General features: G+C 48.8%; 4 protein-coding genes across 6 annotated transcripts; 2 read left to right on the top strand and 2 right to left on the bottom strand.

Moving 5' to 3' along the window:
* Positions 1-145: 145 nt before the first annotated feature.
* Positions 146-5,485, bottom strand: LOC114859315 (uncharacterized). The gene is made up of 8 exons (XM_029157372.3): positions 4,862-5,485; positions 3,420-4,548; positions 1,731-1,865; positions 1,418-1,592; positions 1,217-1,315; positions 974-1,065; positions 739-879; positions 146-652 (listed from the first exon to the last, which is right to left on the bottom strand). The coding sequence occupies exons 1-8, from the start codon at positions 5,002-5,004 to the stop codon at positions 392-394; spliced, it is 2,175 nt and encodes a 724-aa protein (XP_029013205.1). The 5' UTR covers positions 5,005-5,485; the 3' UTR covers positions 146-391.
* phc2a (polyhomeotic homolog 2a (Drosophila)) lies at positions 5,465-9,480 on the top strand. Of its 3 annotated transcripts, none has more exons than XM_029157378.2 (7): positions 5,465-5,581; positions 6,222-6,381; positions 7,047-7,125; positions 7,359-7,470; positions 7,547-7,673; positions 7,748-7,985; positions 8,066-9,480. In XM_029157378.2, exons 2-7 carry the CDS (start codon positions 6,244-6,246, stop codon positions 8,218-8,220), a joined length of 849 nt encoding a protein of 282 aa, XP_029013211.1. In that variant the 5' UTR covers positions 5,465-5,581; positions 6,222-6,243; the 3' UTR covers positions 8,221-9,480. The 3 variants fall into 3 exon arrangements, with proteins under 3 accessions (XP_029013211.1, XP_029013210.1, XP_029013209.1); XM_029157377.3 differs by having other exon boundaries at positions 5,515-5,792; XM_029157376.3 differs by having other exon boundaries at positions 5,516-5,783.
* A 154-nt stretch (positions 9,481-9,634) lies between these two features.
* Positions 9,635-15,817, bottom strand: kiaa2013 (KIAA2013 ortholog). Its single transcript, XM_029157374.3, has 3 exons — positions 14,437-15,817; positions 12,980-13,833; positions 9,635-11,503 (listed from the first exon to the last, which is right to left on the bottom strand). Exons 1-3 carry the CDS (start codon positions 15,392-15,394, stop codon positions 11,453-11,455), a joined length of 1,863 nt encoding a protein of 620 aa, XP_029013207.1. The 5' UTR covers positions 15,395-15,817; the 3' UTR covers positions 9,635-11,452.
* Positions 15,818-16,783: 966 nt separating this feature from the next.
* On the top strand, positions 16,784-24,062 carry plod1a (procollagen-lysine, 2-oxoglutarate 5-dioxygenase 1a). Its single transcript, XM_029157371.3, has 19 exons — positions 16,784-17,061; positions 18,158-18,249; positions 18,335-18,468; positions 18,763-18,926; positions 19,514-19,626; positions 19,841-19,904; positions 20,100-20,197; positions 20,298-20,399; positions 20,518-20,649; positions 20,815-20,936; positions 21,104-21,208; positions 21,319-21,444; positions 22,041-22,182; positions 22,294-22,407; positions 22,518-22,583; positions 22,662-22,766; positions 22,838-22,984; positions 23,064-23,189; positions 23,394-24,062. The coding sequence occupies exons 1-19, from the start codon at positions 16,986-16,988 to the stop codon at positions 23,547-23,549; spliced, it is 2,184 nt and encodes a 727-aa protein (XP_029013204.1). The 5' UTR covers positions 16,784-16,985; the 3' UTR covers positions 23,550-24,062.
* Positions 24,063-24,213: the final 151 nt, after the last annotated feature.

The following is a 24,213-nucleotide window of genomic DNA, read 5'->3' as shown; positions in this document are numbered from 1 at the left end:
AAAAAACTGATTCTGGTTGATTCCACATTATAACTGCAATAAACATTTGTGGCCACCTGGTGGCAGAAACACCTCTCCACTATACTCTAAGGGTAGAAACAAATAATAAAGCACTACTGTCAGTTACTACTGAACAAAACAGGTATGAAACTAAAGAAAGTAGATTTTACTTATACTTCACAGCAACAAGAGGGAACCAAAATCCATCCAATACTGTACACACATCCAACATCCAATATACAGCACAGACGGAAGTACAAGACAGAACGCATTAAAGCCTGCTACAGGTCAGGGTTTTAGTTGGACTGCTCCTTTAAGGCAACAGGCAATCACATAAATCAGTAGTATCTGTACTACAGTATGGACCGTAATCTGAGGATGCTCTGCGTTGTTATGGTTCCAGGTGGTGGTTGGATCTGGGCAGCAGGTCAGGCTTCAGCCCGGCGCTGCTCTTGTGCTGGCTGGGTTGAGGGCTCTCGTCTCCCCCCTGCAGACCCCCAATCATGGAGCCCAGGGTGCCGTAGCTGCCGCCGTAGGGCTCCATCTGGGCTTCCACACTCAGCCCAGGGCGCTCCTTCACAGGGCGGGGTGGCGAGTGGTCGGAGAGGGGGGTGGCGGCATTCTCAGTCAGGCTCTGCACGGTCACTGAGGACTGGCACCCGGGTAGAGCAGTTATGGTGAAATGCACAAATAACTGTGTTGTGATGTAACATCTGGAAAAGAACCAGTTCAACTCACAGTGGCCACCGAGACCTCGCTGCCGGCCGCCACCTTCTTTTTCCGGGACATGTTGGGGTTCCAGTGGCAAACCAGGCTGTCATTCTGCACACTGTAGTTCTTATGTCCCACCAGCCAGTACGTGTTCATTTTGCCTTTGCCCTGACGGAAACGAGATGTGCGAGTCTGTTCTGTGATAACTCTCTATTAGCCCCTATTGTATTTGCTTCTGTAGTGAAGCAGCAGACGTTTGTACCTTAACGTCGATCTCTCCACGAAGCTGCAGCTCGTAGGCGTTGTCTTTCATCAGAGCCAAGTAGGTTTCTGAACTGGTGTGGATTTTCTGGGCTGAGAAAGAGGAATGTAGAATGTTGTTGTACTGTATTGTGTAAAATGCACCACTCACAGACACCAATGTACCAAAGGTTAAATCAGTCCCTTCTTTCCACCATAGCAGGGTTTGTGTGGTGCGTGTACATGTGTGTCCAGGCTGACATACGCAGGCTGGTGGACTCCATCCTAGAGGCCGTGTTGACAGTGTCTCCAAACAGACAGTACCTCGGCATCTTGTAGCCCACTATTCCTGCCACACACGGACCTGCGCAGCGAGGACACAACGCTCTGCAGCCGTCATTCACAAACGCGTCGTGCTCCCTCCTCGGGAAGCGGCTAAAGTCACCTCGCTGGGAGAGGCTCTCACCCGTGTGGATGCCGGCTCGCAGCTGCAGCCTGTGGTTGGGCATGTGGGGGATGGCCACCTGTCTGACGGCTGCTACCAGGTCCAGGGCCATTTTGGCGATCTCATCGGCGTGTCTGTCCCCGTTCCTCTCCGGCAGCCCGCTCACCACCATGTACGCGTCTCCAATAGTCTCCACCTGGTAGATTTATAGCAAAATATAAACAGACACATTGATATACACACAATATATGTTGGTGAAATATGTGGTGAACTAACGGTTGGGTCGTAAAGGGTGCAGAGAAAGAAGCATTCCGGCGAAACGCTGTCTCTGAACCTTGTAGACGTCGTAGGATTCGATGCGCGTGTCGAAGCACATGTAGAGGTTGTTGAGCATTTCCACCACTTGAAGAGGAGTGCACGACGCGGAGATGGAGGTGAAGCCCACGATGTCTGAGAAAAAAATGGTCACCTGGAACAAGACAAGGACAAGTGTGTGTATATGTGAAAGGCCAGCAGAGTAAATGCATGTAGCTCACATCACAAATGCATAAGGCAGGAAGTTAAAAGCAAGAGTCCTCAAAGCGCAGTGATGCTCCTCTGACTCACAGGTAGAAGGTGTCAAAGGCACCACTGGGAGAAGGCGCCAGCTGTCACTCCACTCCACTGCCCCCATTTAGTTATGTTCTTTTCCAAGTCAAGATGCAGCAGGCACACAGGCACATACAACGTTTGTCAAAAATGAGTTGACCATAACAAGTTCACAATATTTCAAGTCTGTCTTAAAACAGTAGTCGATGTCAACATTTTTTTTTAAGATGGAGGACTGTGGATTTTAGCCTTCATCGTTGAGGAGTCATTATGGTTAACGTTTTCTACCACAAAGATTAGCTGGGTCTTCCATTCCTTTCTCAGATCAGAGCCCACAGTCCCAGAGCTTTGGGTACAGCTGTTTCAATCCTCTTCAATATGCCAAACACAATTTTCATCCACATAACTTGTTTTATCTGGTGATGAATATGGAGCAGGGCAATTATAGGCAATTATAGCAACAATAGCAACAAAGGCAGCAAACGCCCGCACATACACACATACACACACACACACACACACACACACACACACACACACACACACACACACACACACACACACACACACACACACACACACACACACATCCAGCGTGTTTGCAGATCTTGCAGAGGCAGCGTCTTTGCAGTAGCATCCCACGAACATTGAACATTAGAAGCTCTGAACGTGTGAAAGGAAGGAAAGGATCCGATTTACTGTCAGCAGCGTCACACCTCAAACCCCTCGGCTTCATGTTCCATTTGTCTGTAACGCTTCATTTTACCAGGTCACAAAGTAAAACAAACAAAAGAAACAATCAAACAGTTGTGTTTTCAGTTTATATTGTTTTGAGACGTTAAATTCAAAGTGAAACTGAAAGCAAATCTACTCTAAACTGATTTAAAAACGTGTATAAGTATTGAGATAAAAACATCCATTGAGGCTGAGTGCTTACTGTACCTCACACTAATATTAACAGGTAATATAAAAATAGATGAGAAATAGTTCATATGAATAAAGATATAGATTCACACACCTGCATACTTTCTGGTTGAAGGGCTAATGCATTTAAATGTAAGCTCTGCGATTCCCACCTCATTACCCAAAGCTGTGCGTGAGCCATCAAGGGTCATAAGTAATATAAGCAAATAAAAGATTATAAAAAAATTATAAAAAACAGTCAAGATTAACACACTGACGCAGGTCGCAGGTTCTACGGCCAAGTCTCACGTCAAAACCATTGCTCCAAAGTAAGTTTCAAGTCCAGAAAGCACCAAAGACTCAAGTCAGGTCAAAGGCTCCTCAAAATCAACAAGCCCCAGATCGAGTCCAGACCAAAACATGTTTAAAGTTTCCAACCTGATCATTATCAATTGGTTATTTTGGAGCAAATATTGAACAAGTCTACACAACAGAAGTGGGTTTGGGTGCGTGCTGAAGTCCCTCCACCCACCTTCTCATAGCTCTCAGCCTCCACGTGCCTGTGCTTGCGCAGCTGCCGGGCCACGGACTTGGGCAGCATTTGGTGCAGCAGGTCCTCGGCCAGCTGCCTCTGGCGCTTCAGGTCCTCGGTCTTCTCCTTCAGGTTCTGGGCGTAGTTCTGGATCCACTCGGTCATCTGCTTGAACGAGACCATGACCGCTGGGTAGATGAAGCAGGCTATCGTCAGCAGGCAGATCCTCATACTGAGGCCAGAGGCCACCGATCGAGATGTCAGCCTGAGAGCCGGCGCCGCGCGGTCCAACAAGCACCCCCGAGTGTTGGTCAGGGCGCTGATTCCAGGCTCGGAGCCGGCAAGAAGCTGCGGTTCCGCTGCTGAGATCTGCCACAGACTGGTGTCAAAGACGGCAGAACGCTGTTGGCTGGAGTTGAACCTGAGGTCCACCTTCTCCACCCAGCAGTCATTCAGCTGTTCAGTCATCACCCGGGCAAAGCCAAGGTAACTGAGCACATGGGTCCAATTGGACTGGAAGCCAGAGTGAGCTGCCAGCGGGGGGGCGTCCATCAGCTGGTGGTTGAGCTCGATGAACGCTGTCAGAAGCCGCGCGCACAGAACCACTCTCCAGTTGGAGTCCAGTTTGGCCTTGACTAGAGCGTCCTCCACCGTCCCCCACATGTCGAGAAGCGTCCCAATGAGCAGCGAGAACCTGGAGGAACCGTTCCCACCGGTCCTGTTTGTATCGAGGTCAGCCTTCAGAAATCCTCCAACGCTCAGTCTGAGCTCCAGGCAAAATCCAGCCAACTCGGCGCTACAGCCGGCGGCCATTAGCCTCCCACGAGCCGCCGTCTCTCCGCAGACACGACCGAGCGCCGGGAGCACGAGCTCCGGAAACCCCCCTTCCATCGTCCCATTGTGTGTCCACGCGCGCCTCGTCCTCTGAAGCGAAGCGACGAGTTGCAGGATGGCCGCCGTTCTGCATGAGGTCAGCTCGTCGTGAGCGGCCTCCGTGGCGCGCAGCAGCTCAAAGCTGGAGCTGAGGTCAAAGGTCACGGAGCCCAGAAGGGCCAGGAAGGACAGGACGCAGGCGGTCACAATCCGCCGAACGCTGCGACTGCTGCCGGACACGGGAAACACAGGACACCTGCAACACGGGAACACGGGAATTCAACTGGTGAAATACTAGAGGTTCAGGAAAAACTAGTGGGAGGTGTTTCCCACCGATTTACTGACTCTGAAAGATAAAAACAAGAATGACTTAAAAATATAAAGGATGGGCAGAGACAAAGACGTGAACTTTTATCACGTCCACCACATTTAATTTAGTTTTCAGTAGGTGCTGGTAATTATTACACCAGGAACTCTAAGCCTGATTCTGCTTTTCAAAGGTCAATTCCATTTCCTTGTAAATCACAGCTGTAGTCGTTCTCTGCCTTTCTCTGTTCTGCGCGTCTCACCTGCACAGCTGACAGTCGCCGTGCGCATCCTGCTGCGCCCACGGAGCGACCCTGCTCTTCTTTATCCACCTCCTTTTGAGAGAAGCCGAGGACAGGGTCCCAGATGCCAGACACTGCTTTTTCATCAGGCCCAGCGCTGACATGAGAGCTGAGCTCCAGCCCGTCACTCACGGCAGGTGGAGGGGTCCCGTTAGTGGAGCCAGTGGATCGACGGGTCCGCACCAGCGTCTCGTCTGGCGTCTGCCTACTTCACAATAAAAGCCCCCTGAGAGCCAGTGCGCGTTGAGCGTCGTTGAGATGTGATGTAGAAAGGTGTCTTAAAAACAATCAGATGACCTAGAGCACGATAATTAACTGGCTTTTCTGTTGCAGCACAATCTCTTTTTGTTTGTTTTTTTGAATGTCAAAGTTACTTTGTTTTTTTATTTCTAGTTTAAGATATATAAAAATAACTAAGAAATACCAAATTTGACACCGAATTCACAAACGGTAATATTAACGACCCCAATCAAGTATGGTTTAATGCAAAAATGTTTTTAAAAAATGAAACATCATCGCTTTGTTTACGGTGTCTGAATAGCTGTGGAAAGCCCTGCATCGGCTTTAATTTTGAAGGTTGTCACCGGACGTTCCCCATGTGACTGCGCTGGTCATTGCGCACACACACGGACACACAAGTCGGGGTTTGCAGTGTGTTTAACGAGGAGAAAGCCGAAACTTGTGAGGATATGATTCAGCTGCTGGCTTTGCACGCGCTCCGGTAACGCGGCGGTTCCGCTACTCGGGGACTCGTTGGGTTTTCGCGGGCCGAACTGACGGAGGGCGATGCGCTTGGAGGCGCGCTGAACAAAGAGCTTTTCTTCCCTCTACTATTGTTTCCGAGCTGGGCGCCCACTTCCCGACGCAGTCCGGGGCTGGAAAAGTAAGAAAAGTGCGTCAAAGTTGGACGGTTGCGCCGAAACGTGCCTTTTAAACGCCGCGTCGTCTAATTGAGTCACGGAAGCAACCGCGAGAGCGGTCTGGGTTTAGCGGCGCGAGCCGCGAGTTTACGCAACATTGTTATTGGAAGAGTGGGAAGGAGCCGCGAGCCGCATCACTGCGAACTGCGTTACGCAGCCCATAATAACAGCGCGTATTACTGCGTCTCAGTCACAAGATAATTAAACTCATCAGATTGTTTGCTTCCAATCAGCAGTAGCTGCTGTCAGATAAGCGGTGGGAAATCAAATCTGCAGTACGGAGTAAACTCCTAACATTAAACATTAGATGACGTATAAACGGGCTGTGAATGAGCAGTTTACACTTTAATGATGATTAGCCGTTGTGATGAATGATCCACTCCGGTCATTTCACGTGGCAGGTGAGGGGCCCGCGCTCCAGTCATGACCTCTGGGAATGGGACCAGTAGCAGCAGCCAGCACGATGGAGACAGCAAAGCAGCCCAGGCCCTAGTCAAGTCCCACATCCTCACCCATCTGATCGAAGGCTTCGTGATCCAGGAGGGAGCCCAGCCTTTCCCTGTGAGTGCTGCTCTGTCTGATGGGTTGTTCAATGAGCAGGTGCTGCCGCGTTAATGGCAACTGTAAGTCGACCACATTAGTGTGCTGCTGGTTCAAAGGTTTATCCGTGTTCACAGTCACACAAACACAGGGACGCGGCTATGAGGGTAGTGGCCCAACTTCCATTCAAACTAGAGAAAAGAACAAGTGCATGTATCCTCACAATGAAGCAGAGCTGAAAACAGCTGTGAAAGGAGGGAGTATTTCTGCGGCGGCCTTGGAACGGCTTGGCCACGGCTGCCTGGTCCACTGAAGGCCGACTCATGCATACCGCTGATGAGTTGGCTGCAATGTAGCGTTCCTGAGAGGTGCACTCCTACCACCTTCACCGGGACATTCTGCTAGTAAGCAGTCCCAGGAAGTGAACAGACCGGCGCTAAGTTCAACAGGATGCTTCAGCTTTAGCAGTAAGCGCTTTTACTGCAGCAGGTTGCAGTCTGGCCTTTGACACGTAGGTATTTACAGCTGGACAGACACGTGTAGCACACGTGTTCTTTTGTGGGGCTGAGCTGTTAGTCGCAGCCCTCAGCGGGTCTGTGTTGGACCACCACCCTCAGTGAACTGTAGAAGCGTGGTGTCGCTTCAGCTTCAGCTCCTGTCATGAAGTTGATGTGTGTTTCCTGCAGGTCGAACGTCCGTCGTTCTGCATCGAGAGCCTGAGGAGACACACGGCGGACGCCAAGATGGACAGCGTCACTCCAAAGGGTACAGGCTGACGTTCCCACACCAGAGGCCCAGCCGCGTGTTCTCCCAGAACTTGGTTCTTTAAGTTGTATAGTTCTAATCAGTTAGAAAGACACAATGAGGCACAAAGTTACACTTTAAGACCTGACACAAACCCGCAGATGAATGCACGAGTTCTACACACTAAATAATGTTCCCACTGTGTGTGTGTGGTTGTGTTCGCGTGCACGTCTGACTCTGGATTGCTTCCTCAGAGCTGAAGGCCCAGCAGGAGCCCATGCTGACCTGTGAGCTGTGCGGCAGGGTGGACTTCGCCTACATCTTCAAAAGGTCCAAGAGGTTCTGCTCTACAGTGTGCGCCAAGCGGTAAGACAGGGAAGACGCGGCCGCTTCCTCGGTCCAATAAATGATCCCGGAAAGATCGCTCATCTGTCTATTGTAGCTACAATGTTGGATGCACAAAGAGGATGGGCCTCTTCCCGAACCGTAAAACCACGCTGGAGAACATGAAGAAACAACGGGCGCTCAACGGGAGTCACAAAGCCTCCAGCCTGGAGTCTAAAAAGAAGGTTAGACGTGAATTTGATCGTTTGCTGGTGGTGCTGAAGGATTAGTGGACCTAAACCTGCTCCCTCCCCCTCAGACCGCTCCCTCTGTGCAGAAGCCGGCCACTGCCGCTCCGCCCACCGGCCACTCCGCGCACCCCGTACAGGGAGAGTCCAGCCAGTGTTCCGACCTGTCCGGCCACAGGGAGGTCCGGTCCCGGTCGCCGGCCGCCCAGCAGGGCACGGAGCTGCCCCTGCTGCCCCACGGCTTCCTACCCAGCGACCCCGGCCGGTGGAACATACAGGACGTCTACGAGTTCATCTCGTCGCTGCAAGGTGGGTTCCGGGTCGTGGTCTCAGCGGGCGATGGCGTGTGGAGCTGCTGGAGATGAGCGTCGGGTGCTTTGTGGCTGCAGGTTGTCTGGAGATCGCGGAGGAGTTCCGGTCTCAGGAGATTGATGGACAGGCCCTGCTGCTGCTGAAGGAGGACCACCTCATGGGAGCCATGAACATCAAGCTGGGCCCCGCGCTCAAGATCTTTGCCCAGATCAACCTGCTTAAAGACTCGTAGCCCATCGTACACACACACTGCTCTCACAGGCAGCTCTGGACAGTGGATGTGCTCAAGACCTCAGCTGGGACTGACTGGATCTTACACTGAAGGCGTCACGCTACAGTTTGATGTGAACAGTGTATTTCATAGGCTGTGTTTGGAAAAGTGTTTCATAGAGGCTGTGTTTTTGTTTTTGTTGCTGTATCGCAGGCTTCTGCAGGATCTCAGATCTAGGCTCAACCTTGCCTTGATCAGAAGCTCGATCTGTGCATCCGGCACATTTAGCACTGACCCCAGACCCTCAAACGACACATCACCACCTTGCATTGCATCATCACAGAGATCATCATCACAAGATTTAGCAGCATAGACATAATATATCTCAACACTTTGTGTTAATTCTGCACTAGGAACAGTGTCGCTGCTGCTGCTGGAGCATCTTCCAGCTTCTAATCCGGCCACGTCTGTTTGGGTCCAGCTTATAAATTGCAATATTTCATTTTCAATTGTTAAACTCGTTCCAAAATACAAGTGATGCTCATTTCCTCTTACAGCAGCAGAGCTCATCCTTCCATCAGTACTCATGTTATAGCGCTCATACAAACGCTTCTTCTCACAATGTCATTGCAGGAGCTGCTCCAGGAGGTGGCGGTGTAGGACACTGGTGTGTGACAAATCTCAGAGAACATTTGATTATATGGATGTTTGTGTTTCATGTAATCAAATAGGAAAACCTGGTTTAGACCGTGGCAGAATAACTGGGGCTGATTAAACTCTGCCGCTCTACACTACTGCGGCTATCGTAAAAACTACTGTTGCCTCAGGATCTGCTCCGTCAGGTCTCCTACGTTTCTGGTGCTTATTGATAATTCATCAGGTTTTTTTTCTTTTTTAATGTGAATTCAGATTGCTGTACAGTGTGTTGAATTCTCACCTGGCACAGCTCTGCATCAGGAACGCAAACACCTGCTCCACTGTGATCAGATCGACTCTGTGCAGCGAGGAGTAAACTAAGATTTTGCCTTCAGATTTCTGTTCATGCCAAAGTCTCCCAAATGTCTGAGGGCTGGACAGAACCCTCCTTACAGCTAATATCAGGTTTCTGTGGTGGTGATCACATCTTCCTGAGTAGCATGTGTGTGGTGACGACACGTCAGTAGAGGGTAGACACTGTTTTCTCTGTTACCAGTTTCAGACTTGTTGAAAAACTTTGTCCTTGTTGATTTTTCTTACAGAAATTTAATTTTTTAATTAAACAATAAAAACGTAGACACATCATTGTGACCATTGTCAATTCTTCATCTGCAGAATGTGACGTTATAAATTAAAGTCCTACATTCACAAGTATTAAAACAGTTCAAACCTGTGACTCCTGTAACCAATCAGCTGCGTTTAAACGAAGTTCAAGCGCAGCAGTTCAAGCGCTGAATGATAATTAATTAATTAATTAATTACAAACAACATTCATTTTATATTGTCCCACAATAATAAGATGATTTATTTTCCCAACAAAAAATAAAATGAAAACATGTTCTGGTTCTGTTTTACAGGACAACTAATAATTTAACATGATCCCATATATGGCTTCACAGCCATGAGCTGAATAAATTAACTTGTCTTCCTCATTAAGGCACACTCAGCAGTTCACATAAAACAAAATGAATCAAAACTAACAAATCTCAAGGTACCATTGCCCCATGAATTTACAAGTGCATCATGCACACAAGTGTGTCCGACAAGGATGACACAAATTAAGGCTACGTTCACATCACATTAATGCAGAGTTCAGATGGGTTATTCACATCTTTGGTTCACATCCATGTTTACAGGTGACGTGTGTGTGTGTGTGTGTGTGTGTGTGTGTGTGTGGTCTGATCCTAAACTGCCACATGCAATTTTAACGTTGAAGCAAAAAAGCTGTGATGTGAACGTTACCCAAGTGATGGATCCAGAAACATTAAGAAAAATCCCTAAAGCCCAAAAACGATTTTATCATGTTAGACTGCAAACAACGTCACCAACTGCTCTTTATAGGTTTTTACATTTAAAGTAAACAATGTCACAGTAGGCAGAGGTTAACTGGTTGGGAAAACAAACCTTGGCATTAAGCTCTAACCATGAAGGATGTGGGCTGAGCGAGCGAGGAATGTGTGGACAGAGAAAAACACCAGGGTACATGTGAAGTGGGCTGCGCTAAACCAAAAATAAACCTGGAAGCTTAAAAAACAGTTTGAACTCCTGGTGATTTGGTTCTGAATTAAGCTGTAACGGAACAGATTTTCATGACCTGGATCTCTTCCTTTAACTTCTCTGCTCACAACACTGCTCAGCAGTTCACACGAGCCAAAAAGGAAGAGCAAAGACATTCCTGCACAGCTACAGTCCAGTTCAAGCTGAACGTTTTGCTCGGAGGTTTATCTTCCAGGTTTCTGAGCATCATTCAGAAAGTGCAAAATCCTCAGGCCTTCGCAAGAAACGTTCTGGAGGCAGTGCCAGTAAGAAGGTTGTGATTACATGGGTTTTAACCGATAGCGGGAGTCACCTCAGACATGTGGATGATGCTGGGACCCGTCATTCACCAGGTCTCAACCTTCACTGTGTCGACTCACTTTGGTTTTAAACACAGACTGCAGTTGTCTTTAAATCTGTGCAACCAGCATTAAAGTCTCATTAAAGGAACGGAAACTGTTCAGAATAAATCCCACGGCTGCCAACAGCACAATAAACACAGCATGCGTCTGCCCTGCTAGCTGAGTTAGCGGGTTTGCTGCATGCAGCAATTTTCATAGCTTTCCTAAAACAACAATCACATCAACAGGTCTCTTTCTGTTTCGTGCGAACAACCAGTGAACACACAATGGGCATGAAAGCCTGCATCACCATCCATCCTTGCCCTCCCGCTCCAAATCGTACAGTGATTGTTTAAATTATTTGAAAGATGGTGAACTCAAAATGAGACTCAGAGTTTTTACTGTACTGTTCAGCTGGTTAAAGAGCAACTTAGTTATATCACAACATCTGATCAAGAAATCGTCACTAGAAAAAAACTCCCTTCATGTTCTCGGCAGAAAATGATCAGCAAAACTTTAAATTATAATAAAAACGTTAAAACCCACTTCTTCCCAGCAGATCTCCAAATAGAATGACTCCTTCAAAAACCCCAGTCATAAACAAATGACCACCACATTGTGGAAACAATATGAAAAAGGCACGCTTAATCTCAAGCTGAATGTTGAATGTGTGCATGCGATCAAGCAGAGCTCCTGGTGTCTTGGCAGCCATCCTCACTTTTGCTGTCAACCTGGTGGCGAAGTCAGAGGCGAGGATTAGAATGGACCATCAGCAGCTTTTCCGACTTATCACTAACCCAGCCCGTCCACACACAGACACAGAGAAGCTGAGCAGAAGGGGTTACAGAGACTTGACAAAGAGCCAAAGCCAGTCCAGGTTTCTTGTTAATTTAATCGAGAGATTCCATATAAAACATCATCAAAAGGCAGAAGAGAAAAAAAGAAAAAGCAGAAAAAGACTCTCAAGTGAGCACAGCGTCCACAGCTGATGAGAAACATTAAACCTGCAGCTGCAGCGGCTCGAAACGTCTTCACATGACGACACATGACATGGACGCACAGACTGAGTTCTAAATCAGGCTTCTCTCTCTTACGGCAGGAATTCTGTTTCAGTTGACCTACGACACATGTCTCACTTAAAAATGGCAAAAAGATTTATCCTGACTTTCGTAGCTTGGGGCAGATGAGGAGAGAGGAGGAGCAGACAGGTTGGAAACACTGCTAATGGCACGAAAAGCTCTCCATGCACAACTACAAACCGTTTATGCAACAAACAGAACGTTTGTTTTTCTATAAAGCTGCTCTTCCGCTAATTTGTCCTTATTTCAGTTGTGGCTAAAGATTGTGGTCACAGCCGACAGTCCTCGGTTTAGTCCAAAAGCATGTTGCAGCACTGCAGATTTATGCTCTTCAGAAAATCATTCACGTACAGCATCAAATATTTACGCTAGGTCATCAGTCACAGTGAGCATCAAAAGAATTCTGATGCCTTCTGCACTGTGGTAAACTGCTCGATTCCTAAATTCCAGTAATGCCAGAAAAAACGTGTCGCAGGGTTGTGTTCTTCAAGCCAGAGAGCTTCTCACGCCACTAACGTGGAGTCTAACACTTCACACCTGAAACAAGAAACAACTGGTACCGTCCTGTCAGATGTTAAGTCAGCGAAAGCTGTCAAAGGTTTTCAAGCTCAGGATGAGAAAATAAAAGAAATACAGTAAAACAATAACTTAGCAAACAGAAAGAGAACAATTCTTGTGCTTTTTTTCCCACTTCAATCAAGAAATGAAATAAACTCTACAACAAACACGAAGTGCACTCGAACAGATGGCACGTGACGAAGACGTGGTTAATCTGAACTTTGATTTGGAAGGATGCTTCTACTCTACTGGGTTTTTCACAGGAAATTTTATTTTCTACGCTCGGGCACAGAATATGCTGAAGCAAAACGTAAAACAAATTCTTTCGGCACAAACAGGAAAATCTGAGAGAGGATGTGTGTAAGGCGATTAGATAAACCCAAACCAAACACTGAACCATGTGAGGGGGGAGAGGGCGAAGGTCAAACCCTAGAAACCAACCCGACAGAGGAAGTGTTGACACCGAGAGGAGATCTTTGCCACCACACACACACGCACACACTCACACTTATAAAAACAGAGCAGAGTAGTTTTGTGTATCTGATTCCAGTTAGGACTGTTTGTTTATACCTTGCTCCTGAAGAGGGGCTTAGCGCCGGGGCCACAGCACTCGTTGTATATGAGCTTGAAGAGGAAAAGGTGGAAGAGAGTTATGAGCGACGCCACGCTAAACCAGAAGAGGAAGGGCAGGCCTGGGTATCTGTTGGCCATGTGCTCTTCGTGGGCCAGGATGGCTTTAAGGTGCAGGGTGTGGCGGAGGTCCTGCAGGTGGCGCAGGTCTGTGGAAATGTATAGGAGCGGCGTGATGGGCTGCGTCACCATCACAGGGAAGGTGTGACCTTTGACCTCCGACGTCAGCTCCACGGGCTCGTTGAGGCAGCCGGCCTCGCAGGCGTACAGCTTCACCGGCTTCTCCTGCTGCTTCACGGACACGTGGAGGAAAGGCTTCCCCTCCGTGTCCAGCAGCACTGCCAGGTTGATGAGGTCCTGGTTGTAGTGGATCCCCCTCAAGGCGTAGCTGTTGTGCAGCACGTCTGGATCAGCCTGGAACTGCAGGTGGTTCTCGGTGAACTGAAGGCCGCCGAAGCTGAGCGCCATGGCCTGCATGGCCCCGTGGGCTCCTGCTGCCACCAGCACCTTGCAGCCCCGCTTCTGCAGCGTCAGGGTCCACAGCGTGACCAGCTGCAGGATCTGAGCCGTGCTGCTCACCCGCTCTGGCCACAGGTTCTCCGCGTGCATGGTGGCATGGCCGCTAAAGCAGTGGTCGGCGTAGTTGAGACTGGACTCCAGACGAGCCCGCTCATCGCCGCCGAGCCGTCGGTCCAGCAGGGGCGCCATGGAGGAGGAGAGGATGTAATAGAGGGTGGTGTTGACCGTGCGGCTCGATGGGGTGTTAGAGTCCGTGATCTTCCTCATTTCAACACCTGAACGAACAAAGGATTTGATAACAGGTTAATTCTTGACCCCGCTGGACAAAGACACAGCAAGAACAGTATTCGGTCACTCTCCCTTTTTAACACCTTTCGATTTAATGCAACCTAAACATTATAAGGAATTTTGTCAACAACTGAGATCTTGTCTTTCCTTTAAAGCAGGATGGTTGAGGGAGTGCTGCAGATAAATGGTTTAACAACTTACACAATTAGACTTATTTTGCAGGTGGAACTAACACCAGCCAAACTGTAAGTCAGTCTCTGTGGATGTTGTGTAAATAGGTCAAAAAATGTTTCTTCCGGCCTCATCTAGGTTCGAGCTGAGGACATGTACCAACATTTAAACCAGTCACAAGCCAAACGCAAAATACTGGCACAACAACTCAACAGCAGAGCAATTTCTTTACAATGTGATGATCAGGAACAAAGTGGACCTTCTTTATGGCTCCAAGAATTACCCAAAATAAAAGACTTCAAGGAAAGACTTCAGGTCAAGTTCATTCAAAAACATGTTCCCTGACTCAGCAGCTGTTGTGTTCAAAAAGAACATATTATCGAGTGTAATAACCGGTATTTCAGTAGGAAGTGCCTCACCTGAAATGAAGAGGTCCACCCAGGCCTGTTGGTGACCTACAACCAGCTCATCCACGCTGGACCTCAGCAGCTCCCCCAGCTCCTTTTTGGCTCCTTCTCTGAGGGCCGTGAAGGTCTCGTCCAGCTTGGAGGCCTCAATGGGCTCTGAGGTCCACACCACAGACAGGATGTTGTCTGTGTACTCGGACTTAGCAGACACCTGGATGACGCCGCTGAGCTTCTTGGTGACCACCACCACCAGCAGCATGCGATTGTTCTCCACTGGAACTCTGCCGGAGGACAGGACTATGTCTTTGTCCTCCAGTTTCTCCACGCTGCTGGTGAACTTGCTGCCAAACGAGGGATTGTCCGAGGAGACGTCCAAGGAGGCGGCCCTGTCAGACGGGTTGTTGATGTGGATTCGCTGCAGATAGACGTTGGGTCTGCTTCTGTGTGCGATGAACTCCTCTCTGATGGTCACACAGTCCCGGGCAGACTGCAGAGCGGACGGGGAGGCGCAGCGGACCGACAGCACGGATCCTTTACGGAACCACAGCATGCTGGCCTGAGCCTCGGCTCGCTTGCCTTCGAGATGGACCCAGAGTCTCGGTGAGTATTCAGTCTGGTGGACCGGGGCCGAGCCGGGCTGTGAAGACGACGCCACCCACAGTTTGTTAGAGTCAATGTCAACCAGAATATGGCCGTTACCTGTGACAAAGGGTGCGTCGGTGGGTTCCTGAGCTGTGCTGTAAATCCCTTCTCCTCTTTCCACCAAAGACTTCCAGCGGTGAATTTCGGTGAGCAGACACTGGCCAGCGGCCCCACCGGGCATGGCCGAGCCGCCGAAGAACCTCCACCTCCGCTCGGCTCCTAGGTACCAGTACAGGATGAGGAAAAGCAGCAGCCCGATGAGGAGTCTCCTCGCCCAGCTGCTCGACAGCAGGCCCGGCAGCCCCTTTAGCCTCTGCTGTAGCCACATTTTGCACTTAAACAACGAAAGTCTGCATCTAAACGCTGCACCCAGGGTGCCGACACAGTAGATCTCGCGATGTCACATTGAATTCGGCTCCAAGTTCAGAGCATGCTCCTGTGAGGGAAAGCTGACAAACTGGCTTCGTTAGCTTCAGGTTAGCTTAGCTTAGCTTAGCTCGGTGTCTAGCGCTGTGAAGCAAATCGGACCCGGCTCCCATCGCGCGTCTCCGTCTCCGTCCGACAGCTTAAAACCCCCTCCGGCTGGACCTTAGCTCACGTTGCGTTTAGCTCGGCTTCACGCTGTGAAGAATAAATCGCCCGTCATTCCAAACAACTCTGCAGCCAGCAGTTGACACTTCTGGGTTGTCACAAATGCCGTAAAGCAAAACGGCACACTCGTGACCGGAAATGGCGTAAAACCCAAACGCAGGACAAATATTGATGATGAGTTAAAATAGATGTCTTAAATTAAATAACTATGGGTACAACTATAATTTATACTATTTAAAATGTCCATTAATGCTAATACTTTTAATAAATACAGTTATTATAGATTATAGTATTAATGCTAGGATATAAAGTGTTAATACATTTTATAAAAATACATTATTATAGCTTAATTATTAAGCTATAATTGCAGATTGTTATATTTATAACTACCACTGATTGTTTACTGTAATCAAACAAGGCAACCATCCATTTATCCATCTATTTTCTACTGCTTGTTCCTTGTAGGGGTCGTGGGCAGTGCTGAAGCCTACCCCAACAGGGCAAGAGGCGGGTTACACCCTGGACAGGCCAGTCTATCACAGGGCCATTTACAGCCAATGTTCCCTTTAATAACATTTCATAGCTACATATTCTAAAGTGTCCTTCTGTCTGAGTCCAGGCTGGACCAGTCAGTGAAATGACCCCAGGAGGCCCTTGGGCCCCGGCAGCCCAGGCCCCTGCTTTGACCCTGGCTCACATTTAAAGGACAAACCGTGAACCAACACGCTTCTGTTTATCTGTTTACTGTGATAACGTCTCCTGTTGACACTGAGCACTGTCTGCTTTTGGCAACATGATACACATGCACATCCCACATTTATTCCGCTCTGTGTCTGCTGCATCCAGCCTGTACTTCTAATAGTGTTTGCCTTGTAATGTTTGTTCGACGGTGTTTTGTGCAAAGGCCTAATAAAGAGGTCGACTCTCATCGAGGCTACGTGCGTGCGCTCATGTCAGCAGCACAGCTGGCTCATCCTTTCCAAACAGCCTTTGCCCGTTTTGGAAGTGGGCGTCACAGATGGAACAGAGGAGCCCGTGTCCTGCAAGAATGATCATTAATTCACAAGCTGCACCCAAAGCACCCAAACCCCGTGCACTGCTCCCAGCTCTGCCCTCTTATTTATAGTGCTGTTGCCGTGTTATTATCACCGCTGTGTCGCGTAAACGTGTCTTCTGCGTGGAAGACGCCGGGGGTGAGGTGGGGGGGACGGGCCGAGCGGGCGGTGCTTGCGGACTCGCGCTCCTGTAAAGTTTTCCTTCTAAGAGTGGAGGAGCCCGCAGTTCAGTCGGCGTTGGTTTCACCGGGATTTAGTCGGACTTTGCCAAAAATGCGACTTTGGTCCTCGCTGCTGTTTTGTGCACTTTTGCACCTGGTTCAGTGCGACGAGCAGCGGATCCGCGAAGGTAAGACGACAGAAACGAGCCCGTGGGTCTGAGCAGCCACGACCCACTAACACGACCCTGGACAAAAATATCAGGCAAAACGCCCCTGGGTTGTCGCAAATAAGCCCGAAACGCGTCCACAAGTATAATGGCAGCAACTGATAAAAAATAGAAAAGCTGTGATTTAGTTGAAGATGGAGTCACCGAACGGCCCAAGAGACACCTCGAATGGACGGTTGTAGCCAGCGTTTGGCTTTTACCCAGTTAAAAGGCTTTGAATTGAAAAACGAGCGAATTCAGCGGCGCGGCGTGTTTCGCAGCCGGTGGGTCGGAGCCGCGGGCCGCTGACGTGGACCGGGCCGCAGCCGCAGTTCACGAGGGTCGCTGAGCGGAAGGTCTGGTTTCTCCATTTATATTGTGCTTTAGAAGAGCCCGGTGCTCGGTGCTGTTGCACCGAGCAGTCTGTGTGCGCAGCGGCGATCAAAGGGCGGATTTCCAGTTTGTTGAAAGCGCGTCGAAGAGACTGAAAAAGACGGAGAAAAGGCAAATTAGAGCTTTAGTGTAAAAACCTAATGGGAAAATCAGACGAGTTCGCAAAACACGCGTAGATCCACGTAAACCTGCTTTGAACTCACGTGAGCGTCTTCAGGAGTGAAAACTATAACGTGTTAAAGTATGAGGCTACCGATCTATTACTGCGTTCTGAGTGTCTCCATATTCTGTGGTACTTGGTGTTCAGACCTTCATATTAGACAGTGTTACACTGCTCCGTAATATTTTAATTGTAGAATAACTTGACTGACTGTTACATCATTAATACAGACGATTCGGTCTGGAAGCTGCACAGTGTTACCGCCACCAGTGGCTCGTGTTTTTGTCTGTTTTTTCTTTTAATTTGGGAATTTGCTGCTGTAACAGTTCATGTATGTCATTATTAATATATGACTATTGGAGCATTGGTTTGATGGTTTAAAACCCTGAGTTTGAGTTTTCTTTCAGCGCAGATGTTTGCTTCTCCTCGTGCTCGGTCAACAGCTGCTGCTGTTGCGTCACCGTGAAGCAAACAAAGTGACAGCATTGCCTCTGAATTCCTCCTTCGTCCTGTGGTGTCTTCCAGAGAGACTCCTGGTTGTGACTGTTGCAACCAAAGAGACAGATGGTTTCGCGCGGTTCATGAGGTCGGCCAAACACTTTAACTACACCGTCAAGGTAAACGCCTGCTCTGAAAACACTCATGCTCCGTTTCACTGCTCCTGAGCAATGAAATCTAAAGGGGACGTTTTTGTGCTTTAAGGTTCTGGGCCGAGGTGAGAAATGGACAGGAGGCGACTACATGTCGGCTCCAGGCGGAGGCCAGAAAGTGCGACTCCTCAAGGCGGCACTGGACGACATGAAGGACGAGGACAAGATCATCCTGTTTATTGACAGGTGGAGTTTCATACCTCAGACATTTTGAGTAGATTTCATTTCAATCACCTTCCATTTCAGAGCAGAGGAACATTTTATTCCCTTATTCCCTCAGTTAAAGGGTCAGAGACATCAACATCATCAGCAGTTGTTTACTCACTGAGCAGTTCCTTAAAAGCATTTCTTAGATGCCAGTAAACACAACCACTGGCAACTTAGCTCTCCAACTAAAGCCTGCCGGATTCTCATAAAAGGCCACCCTTTCATTTCCTCCAACCCCGTCACTGGTTTCACACTCTTCTGACTCTCGCACAGCTTCGACGTCATTTTTGCCTCGGGCCCCAAGGAGCTGCTCAAGAAGTTCCAGCAGGCCCGACACAAGGTGGTGTTCTCCTCCGAGAGCCTGATCTGGCCGGACCGGCACCTGCAGGACAAGCACCCCCACGTCAGGGAGGGCAACCGCTTCCTGGGCTCAGGAGGTAGGTCCAGCGCCAGGTGACGGAACCAGGGGTCAACATGGAGCGCGCAACCGCTCCAGGCTTTTCCCGAAATATAATATAAATATGACTTTCATATTCGAAATTCTAATTCAAAGTACAAGTCTGTGACTGCTGATCCCAAGGCAGTGAGGTTCACTATCGCCAACGCTACAGGCTTCCCAAACCGTCAGCGAACGAGCTGCGATGCAACGCGTGGGGTGAGGCCGTAATGACTGCGCGCCTTCTCATTAACACGTGTAACATGTAATAACAGCGCGAACCGAGGTCGGAGCAGAACGCGCGCATCCGACACCGCATGGTAAACTGAAAGGGGCCCAACCAGCGTGTTTGCAGAGGACCGGAGCTGCTGCAGACGCTCAGTCTTGTTTTAATGACACGCTTTGATGACATAGGCAGGAGGAGGATGCTTCCTTTTACAGGAGACACAGCCCGTTGCAGTCGGCGCCGTAAAAACCCGAGCCGTCACTTTCCTTGGTGTGCTTGACGAGGGCCGGGGCCCACGACTGTGGACCTGAACCACGTCTGCTGCTACACGTTTTCACTTCCTGTGTGGTTTGTGTCCTCAGCCTTCATTGGCCACTTGGCCAACATCAAAGAGATGGTTTCTGACTGGACGGGAGAAGACGACGACAGCGACCAGCTGTTCTTCACCAACATTTTCACGGATCCGGCGAAGAGAGTAAGAGCTGCCACAGTCTACAGCAACGCTACCCACTTCATATAAAGTCATTGTTAAAGCCTCGTGTCTTATAGTATGCTGCATCATTTTTAAAAAAAAAAGAAGTCCAGTTTTATTGTCTCCAGAGTTTTTAGAGCACTTTCACTAGTGTAACTACAGCTGTCAGATAAATGCAGGGATATGAGCAGCAACAACTTGTGTTTCCGTGTTTCAGAAATCCATTAATATCACAATCGACAGCAAATGCAGACTGTTCCAGAACCTCCACGGAGCCCTGGGTGAGTACCTGCTAATCGGTTTTCACCTGGCTCCCCGCGACGTCATATTAACAGGTCAAAGACGGAATTTGTGAGTTCTGTGTGAGACGGACGTGTCGAAGATCCCACAGAGGACACGCATCAAGAGTCCAGTGACTGGATCCATGTGGGGAGAACTTCACGGGCGCGATGACAACGCGTGTGCTTGTGTTCCAGATGAGGTGGTGCTGAAATTTGAGGACGGTCGTGTACGAGCCAGAAACGTGCTGTATGACACTCTGCCCGTCGCCGTCCACGGGAACGGGCCGACCAAGGTACCGGCTCATGCGTTGTCCTCTGCCGGTGGCCGGTGAGGGACGCTGACTCAGCAGGAAGCAGCAGGAGCTGACGCCTCCTCTCGCATGTGTTTTCCAGCTGCAGGTCAACTACCTGGGGAACTACATCCCCAACACCTGGACGTTTGAGACTGGGTGCACGGTGTGTGAGGAGGGTCTCCGCTCACTCGCAGCCCTGAAGGTCTGAACCCCCGTTTCCTTCCTGCTTCACAGTCTGTAGCAGGGAATATGCCAGCCGTTCATTGAGAGGCCGACTCCAGGTAGCGCGCTCCTCACACGAGGCTCATTCGCTCCCTCAGGAGAGCGAGTACCCGCTGGTGATGGTCGGCGTCTTCATCCAGCAGCCCACCCCCTTCGTCGCGGTGTTTTTCGAACGCCTGCTGAAGCTCCAGTACCCGAAGAACAGGCTCAAGCTGTTCATCTCCAACCAGGTACCGGTTCCAAGTACCTGCGTTTAAAAGTCGGCATCTGTCAAACATACTCAAGCATAAAAGCACAGATTGAATTGAAATCCAGAGCCTTTGTGTAGAAAATGATCATATATGCATGATGATGACTGTTATACCCTGTTTTAAGTCTCCTTCTCTCCGCCGTAGGAAGCTCATCATGAGCCGCAGGTCCACGCTTTCCTGCAGGATCATGGGAGCCTTTACCAGGATGTGAAGCTTATCGGACCTGAAGAGCAGCTCAAAGAAGCAGCTTCTCGAAATTTGGGCTTGTGAGTTTCAAGTGAAGGCAATTTGCTGAGGCCGCGTGCGGCCTGTACATCAGACAGTGTGACGTTGTGCTCTGAGACGTCACTCAGATCGCCTTTATGATTCATTGTTTCTGTCCGTATTCTGTGGTGGCTTTGTGGCGTGAATTTTGTCGTCATTGTATTTTCAGTGATATGTGCCGGAAGGACGAGGACTGTGATTATTTTTTCAGCCTGGACATCGAAGTAGTTTTAAAAAATGAGAACACACTCAAAATTCTCATTGAACAAAACCTGTAAGTGTCTGAATAATTACTCATGTGTTGCAGTAATTCAGAACCTTTCGTCCCGTCTGAGTTTCTTGGGATCAGTTGTACTGACTGTGTTCTGTTGGGTCGTCCTCTAGGCCTGTTGTAGCACCCATGATAACGCGAGTCGGTCGCCTGTGGAGCAACTTCTGGGGAGCGCTGAGTGCCGACGGCTACTACGCCCGCTCTGAGGACTACGTGGACATCGTCCAAGGGCGCAGAGTGTAGGTCTCCGTTTGTGTAGGAGCAGCATTCTGCTGACATCACCAGAGCCAAAATGGCACTTCACCTTCAGCATAGGTCTTATGGCTGTTATAATAGTTGCAAAGTAAAAGTGTCCAGGGGGTTCAATCTGCGTTGAGCTTCTGTCAAAGCCTCCTGTCTCTGGGTTTGATTCTAGCCAATCAGAGAACGGATGGGAAGCCGTGAGGGCAAAATATGCTGGAAATGTGTGCCTGCAGGCACGAAGGCCGCACCCTGTGTATGATGCACTGACACTAGATGATGTTCCCTCATGCCGAGCTTGCTAGACTCCCCAAGGTTGGATATTGTACCATACTTTTAAGTGGTAGCGGTGTTTGTATGAAGGTTTGCTCAACACAAAGGTCTCATATCTGATTAAAGGTGGTTAAAGGACTAAAGGAGCAGCTCATTAGCATCGGGCCAAGAACAAAGGAAGGTTAATTCTTCCACCAGGATGTTCAATGGTGTGATTTCTATGGATGGTAGTAAATGTAGTACATATGCAGCTTCAAACCTTGCTGCTCTTGTTTTAGCCCAGCCGTGTGTCAGATCCTGATGAGCCGGTGCTGTTTTTCAGGGGTGTGTGGAACGTCCCGTACGTGTCCAGCGTGTACCTGCTGAGGGCCAGCCTCCTGCGCTCCGATCTCCCAGACGTCGAGCTGTTCAACGCCCACAACCTGGACCCCGACATGGCGTTCTGCCACAACGTCCGGAGCAAGGTCAGCGGGAAACGAAGGCGGGAGGCTTGAAACCGAGCTCCCGAACAAAAGCCAGAATCGATTTAAATAAAGCTACATTTGACTATAAAATCATGAATGTCTCTCTTTCAGGGAATCTTCATGTATGTTGCCAACACACACAGCTTCGGTCGGATCCTGTCTACAGAAAACTATCAGATGAACCATCTTCACAATGATCTGTGGCAGATCTTTGAGAACCCAGTGGTAGGACCCTTATTATTATGGTGATAAATAGAGTGTCTGTGTGGGAGAGAGCTTAGGAATATCAAGCAGTCAGGCTTTTCCATTGTAAACGTTGTGTGTGTTACGTTCAGGACTGGGAGGAGCGCTACATCCATGAGAACTACAGCCACATCCTGAAAGACAAGCTGATGGAAACGGTGAGTTAGCGCCCTGAAGATGACGCGAACGTTTGCTGCTCAGCGCTGACGCTGGGCTTTGTCTTTGTCGTCCACCAGCCGTGCCCTGACGTGTACTGGTTCCCAGTGTTCAGCGATGTGGCGTGTAACCACATCGTGGAAGAAATGGAGAACTTTGGCGAGTGGTCCGGAGGAGGCAACAGGGTACGTGACCTTTGACTGGCTGTGGTCTTTATGTAACGCTGAGGCCCCGTTGACTGAGTTCCTGTTTTCAGGATGAAAGAATCCAGGGAGGCTATGAGAACGTCCCCACCATTGACATCCACATGAATCAAGTCAACTATGAGAAGGAATGGCAGAAGTTCCTGCTGGAGTACATAGCACCAGTAACGGAGAAGATGTTCCCCGGCTACTACACCAGGGTGAGTCATATAAAAAGGGCTTGATCACGTGTGACCTTCTTGTCCGCTACATGCGTCACTCCTCTGTGTCTGGGTGCAGGCTCAGTTTGACTTGGCCTTCGTGGTCAGATACAAACCAGACGAGCAGCCCGCTCTGAGGCCGCACCACGACGCCTCCACCTTCACCATAAACATCGCACTCAATCAAGTAGGCCTTGATTTCCAGGTGAGTATCTTTGGAAATTCAACATCTGATCAGTAACTGCATTCAGAATGTTCACTTCAGCAGCTTGTACTATAGAGAAATCCACCATACGTCTGAATCTTCATCGTCTACCAGTTGTGACAAAATAATAATTTATAATAATAATTAAAATAATTTTATGACAATGAAAGATGCCAGACGTGAATGTGTCTGCGTTGGCTGCAGGGTGGCGGCTGCAGGTTCCTCCGCTACGACTGCTCCATCACATCTCCTCGGAAAGGCTGGGCCCTCATGCACCCAGGCCGCCTCACCCACTACCACGAAGGCCTGCCCACCACGGCCGGTGTTCGCTACATCGCCGTGTCCTTTGTGGATCCCTGAACGTCCCACAGAAGGCAACTGGTCTCATCCAACTGTCAGCAACGCAGACTTCATTTTGAGCTGCAATGGTGACTTAACCTTTGACCTTTTCCCACACCAAACTGCAGAATCTGGCATTTTGTTTAAACAGCTGTAGAGAAATGATTGCTGCCAACTATCTCAGTGAAATTAGTCCAGGCTCAGGGCTTTGTTTCATATGGCTCTGAAATCCACAGGGTCCTGTTGAGTCTTGATCTGAACTCAAGTTTCAGCTTAGTCAGTTACAGTAACTGTGCCTTTCTTTTCTATTCAAATAAGTTTTCAAATTTTCTCAAACACTCCTGTTAGGACTTATTTATTTTTTTTGTATTTAATAACATGCACCCAGATATTTTTTACCCTTTGGAAAATTGTACTGATGTTTAGAGATTTCATATTGGAATCAGAGCTCAGTTTTTCCAGTCATGTTTATTAATAGTGTTCAGCAACTAAATTGTTCTTCAAACTCGAATAAAGATATGGAAAACAAACAGATTTAACTGCCTCTCATTTGAGTCATTATCAAAAGAAGCCAATAACAATAAGTAATTAGGTATATTCATATATGCTAAATACTACATATTCGATGTAGTATTTTATGAAACCCATTTAGAATTTCATTTTAGGGTTTTTTTCCTTTATTTAC

Source organism: Betta splendens, chromosome 7 (genome assembly GCF_900634795.4).
Source record: "Betta splendens chromosome 7, fBetSpl5.4, whole genome shotgun sequence".
In the NCBI taxonomy this organism is placed as follows: Eukaryota; Metazoa; Chordata; class Actinopteri; order Anabantiformes; family Osphronemidae; genus Betta; species Betta splendens.
Note: the sequence above shows the minus strand (reverse complement) of the source record. Positions and strands in the feature narration are given on the sequence as shown.

Coding starts and splice junctions, on each gene's coding strand:
- plod1a (XM_029157371.3), top strand. CDS start 16,986: ATGCGACTTTGGTCCTCGCTGCTGTTTTGTGCACTTTTGCACCTGGTT. Junction 18,927..19,513: donor CCGCTTCCTGGGCTCAGGAG/GTAGGTCCAGCG, acceptor TTGTGTCCTCAG/CCTTCATTGGCCACTTGGCC. Junction 23,190..23,393: donor AAGTAGGCCTTGATTTCCAG/GTGAGTATCTTT, acceptor CGTTGGCTGCAG/GGTGGCGGCTGCAGGTTCCT.
- kiaa2013 (XM_029157374.3), bottom strand. CDS start 15,394: ATGTGGCTACAGCAGAGGCTAAAGGGGCTGCCGGGCCTGCTGTCGAGC. Junction 13,834..14,436: donor GGTGGACCTCTTCATTTCAG/GTGAGGCACTTC, acceptor TTGTTCGTTCAG/GTGTTGAAATGAGGAAGATC. Junction 11,504..12,979: donor AGCCCCTCTTCAGGAGCAAG/GTATAAACAAAC, acceptor CTTCGCCACCAG/GTTGACAGCAAAAGTGAGGA.
- LOC114859315 (XM_029157372.3), bottom strand. CDS start 5,004: ATGTCAGCGCTGGGCCTGATGAAAAAGCAGTGTCTGGCATCTGGGACC. Junction 1,066..1,216: donor GATGGAGTCCACCAGCCTGC/GTATGTCAGCCT, acceptor CCTCTTTCTCAG/CCCAGAAAATCCACACCAGT. Junction 880..973: donor GTGGAGAGATCGACGTTAAG/GTACAAACGTCT, acceptor CGTTTCCGTCAG/GGCAAAGGCAAAATGAACAC.
- phc2a (XM_029157378.2), top strand. CDS start 6,244: ATGACCTCTGGGAATGGGACCAGTAGCAGCAGCCAGCACGATGGAGAC. Junction 6,382..7,046: donor AGGGAGCCCAGCCTTTCCCT/GTGAGTGCTGCT, acceptor TGTTTCCTGCAG/GTCGAACGTCCGTCGTTCTG. Junction 7,471..7,546: donor TCTACAGTGTGCGCCAAGCG/GTAAGACAGGGA, acceptor TGTCTATTGTAG/CTACAATGTTGGATGCACAA.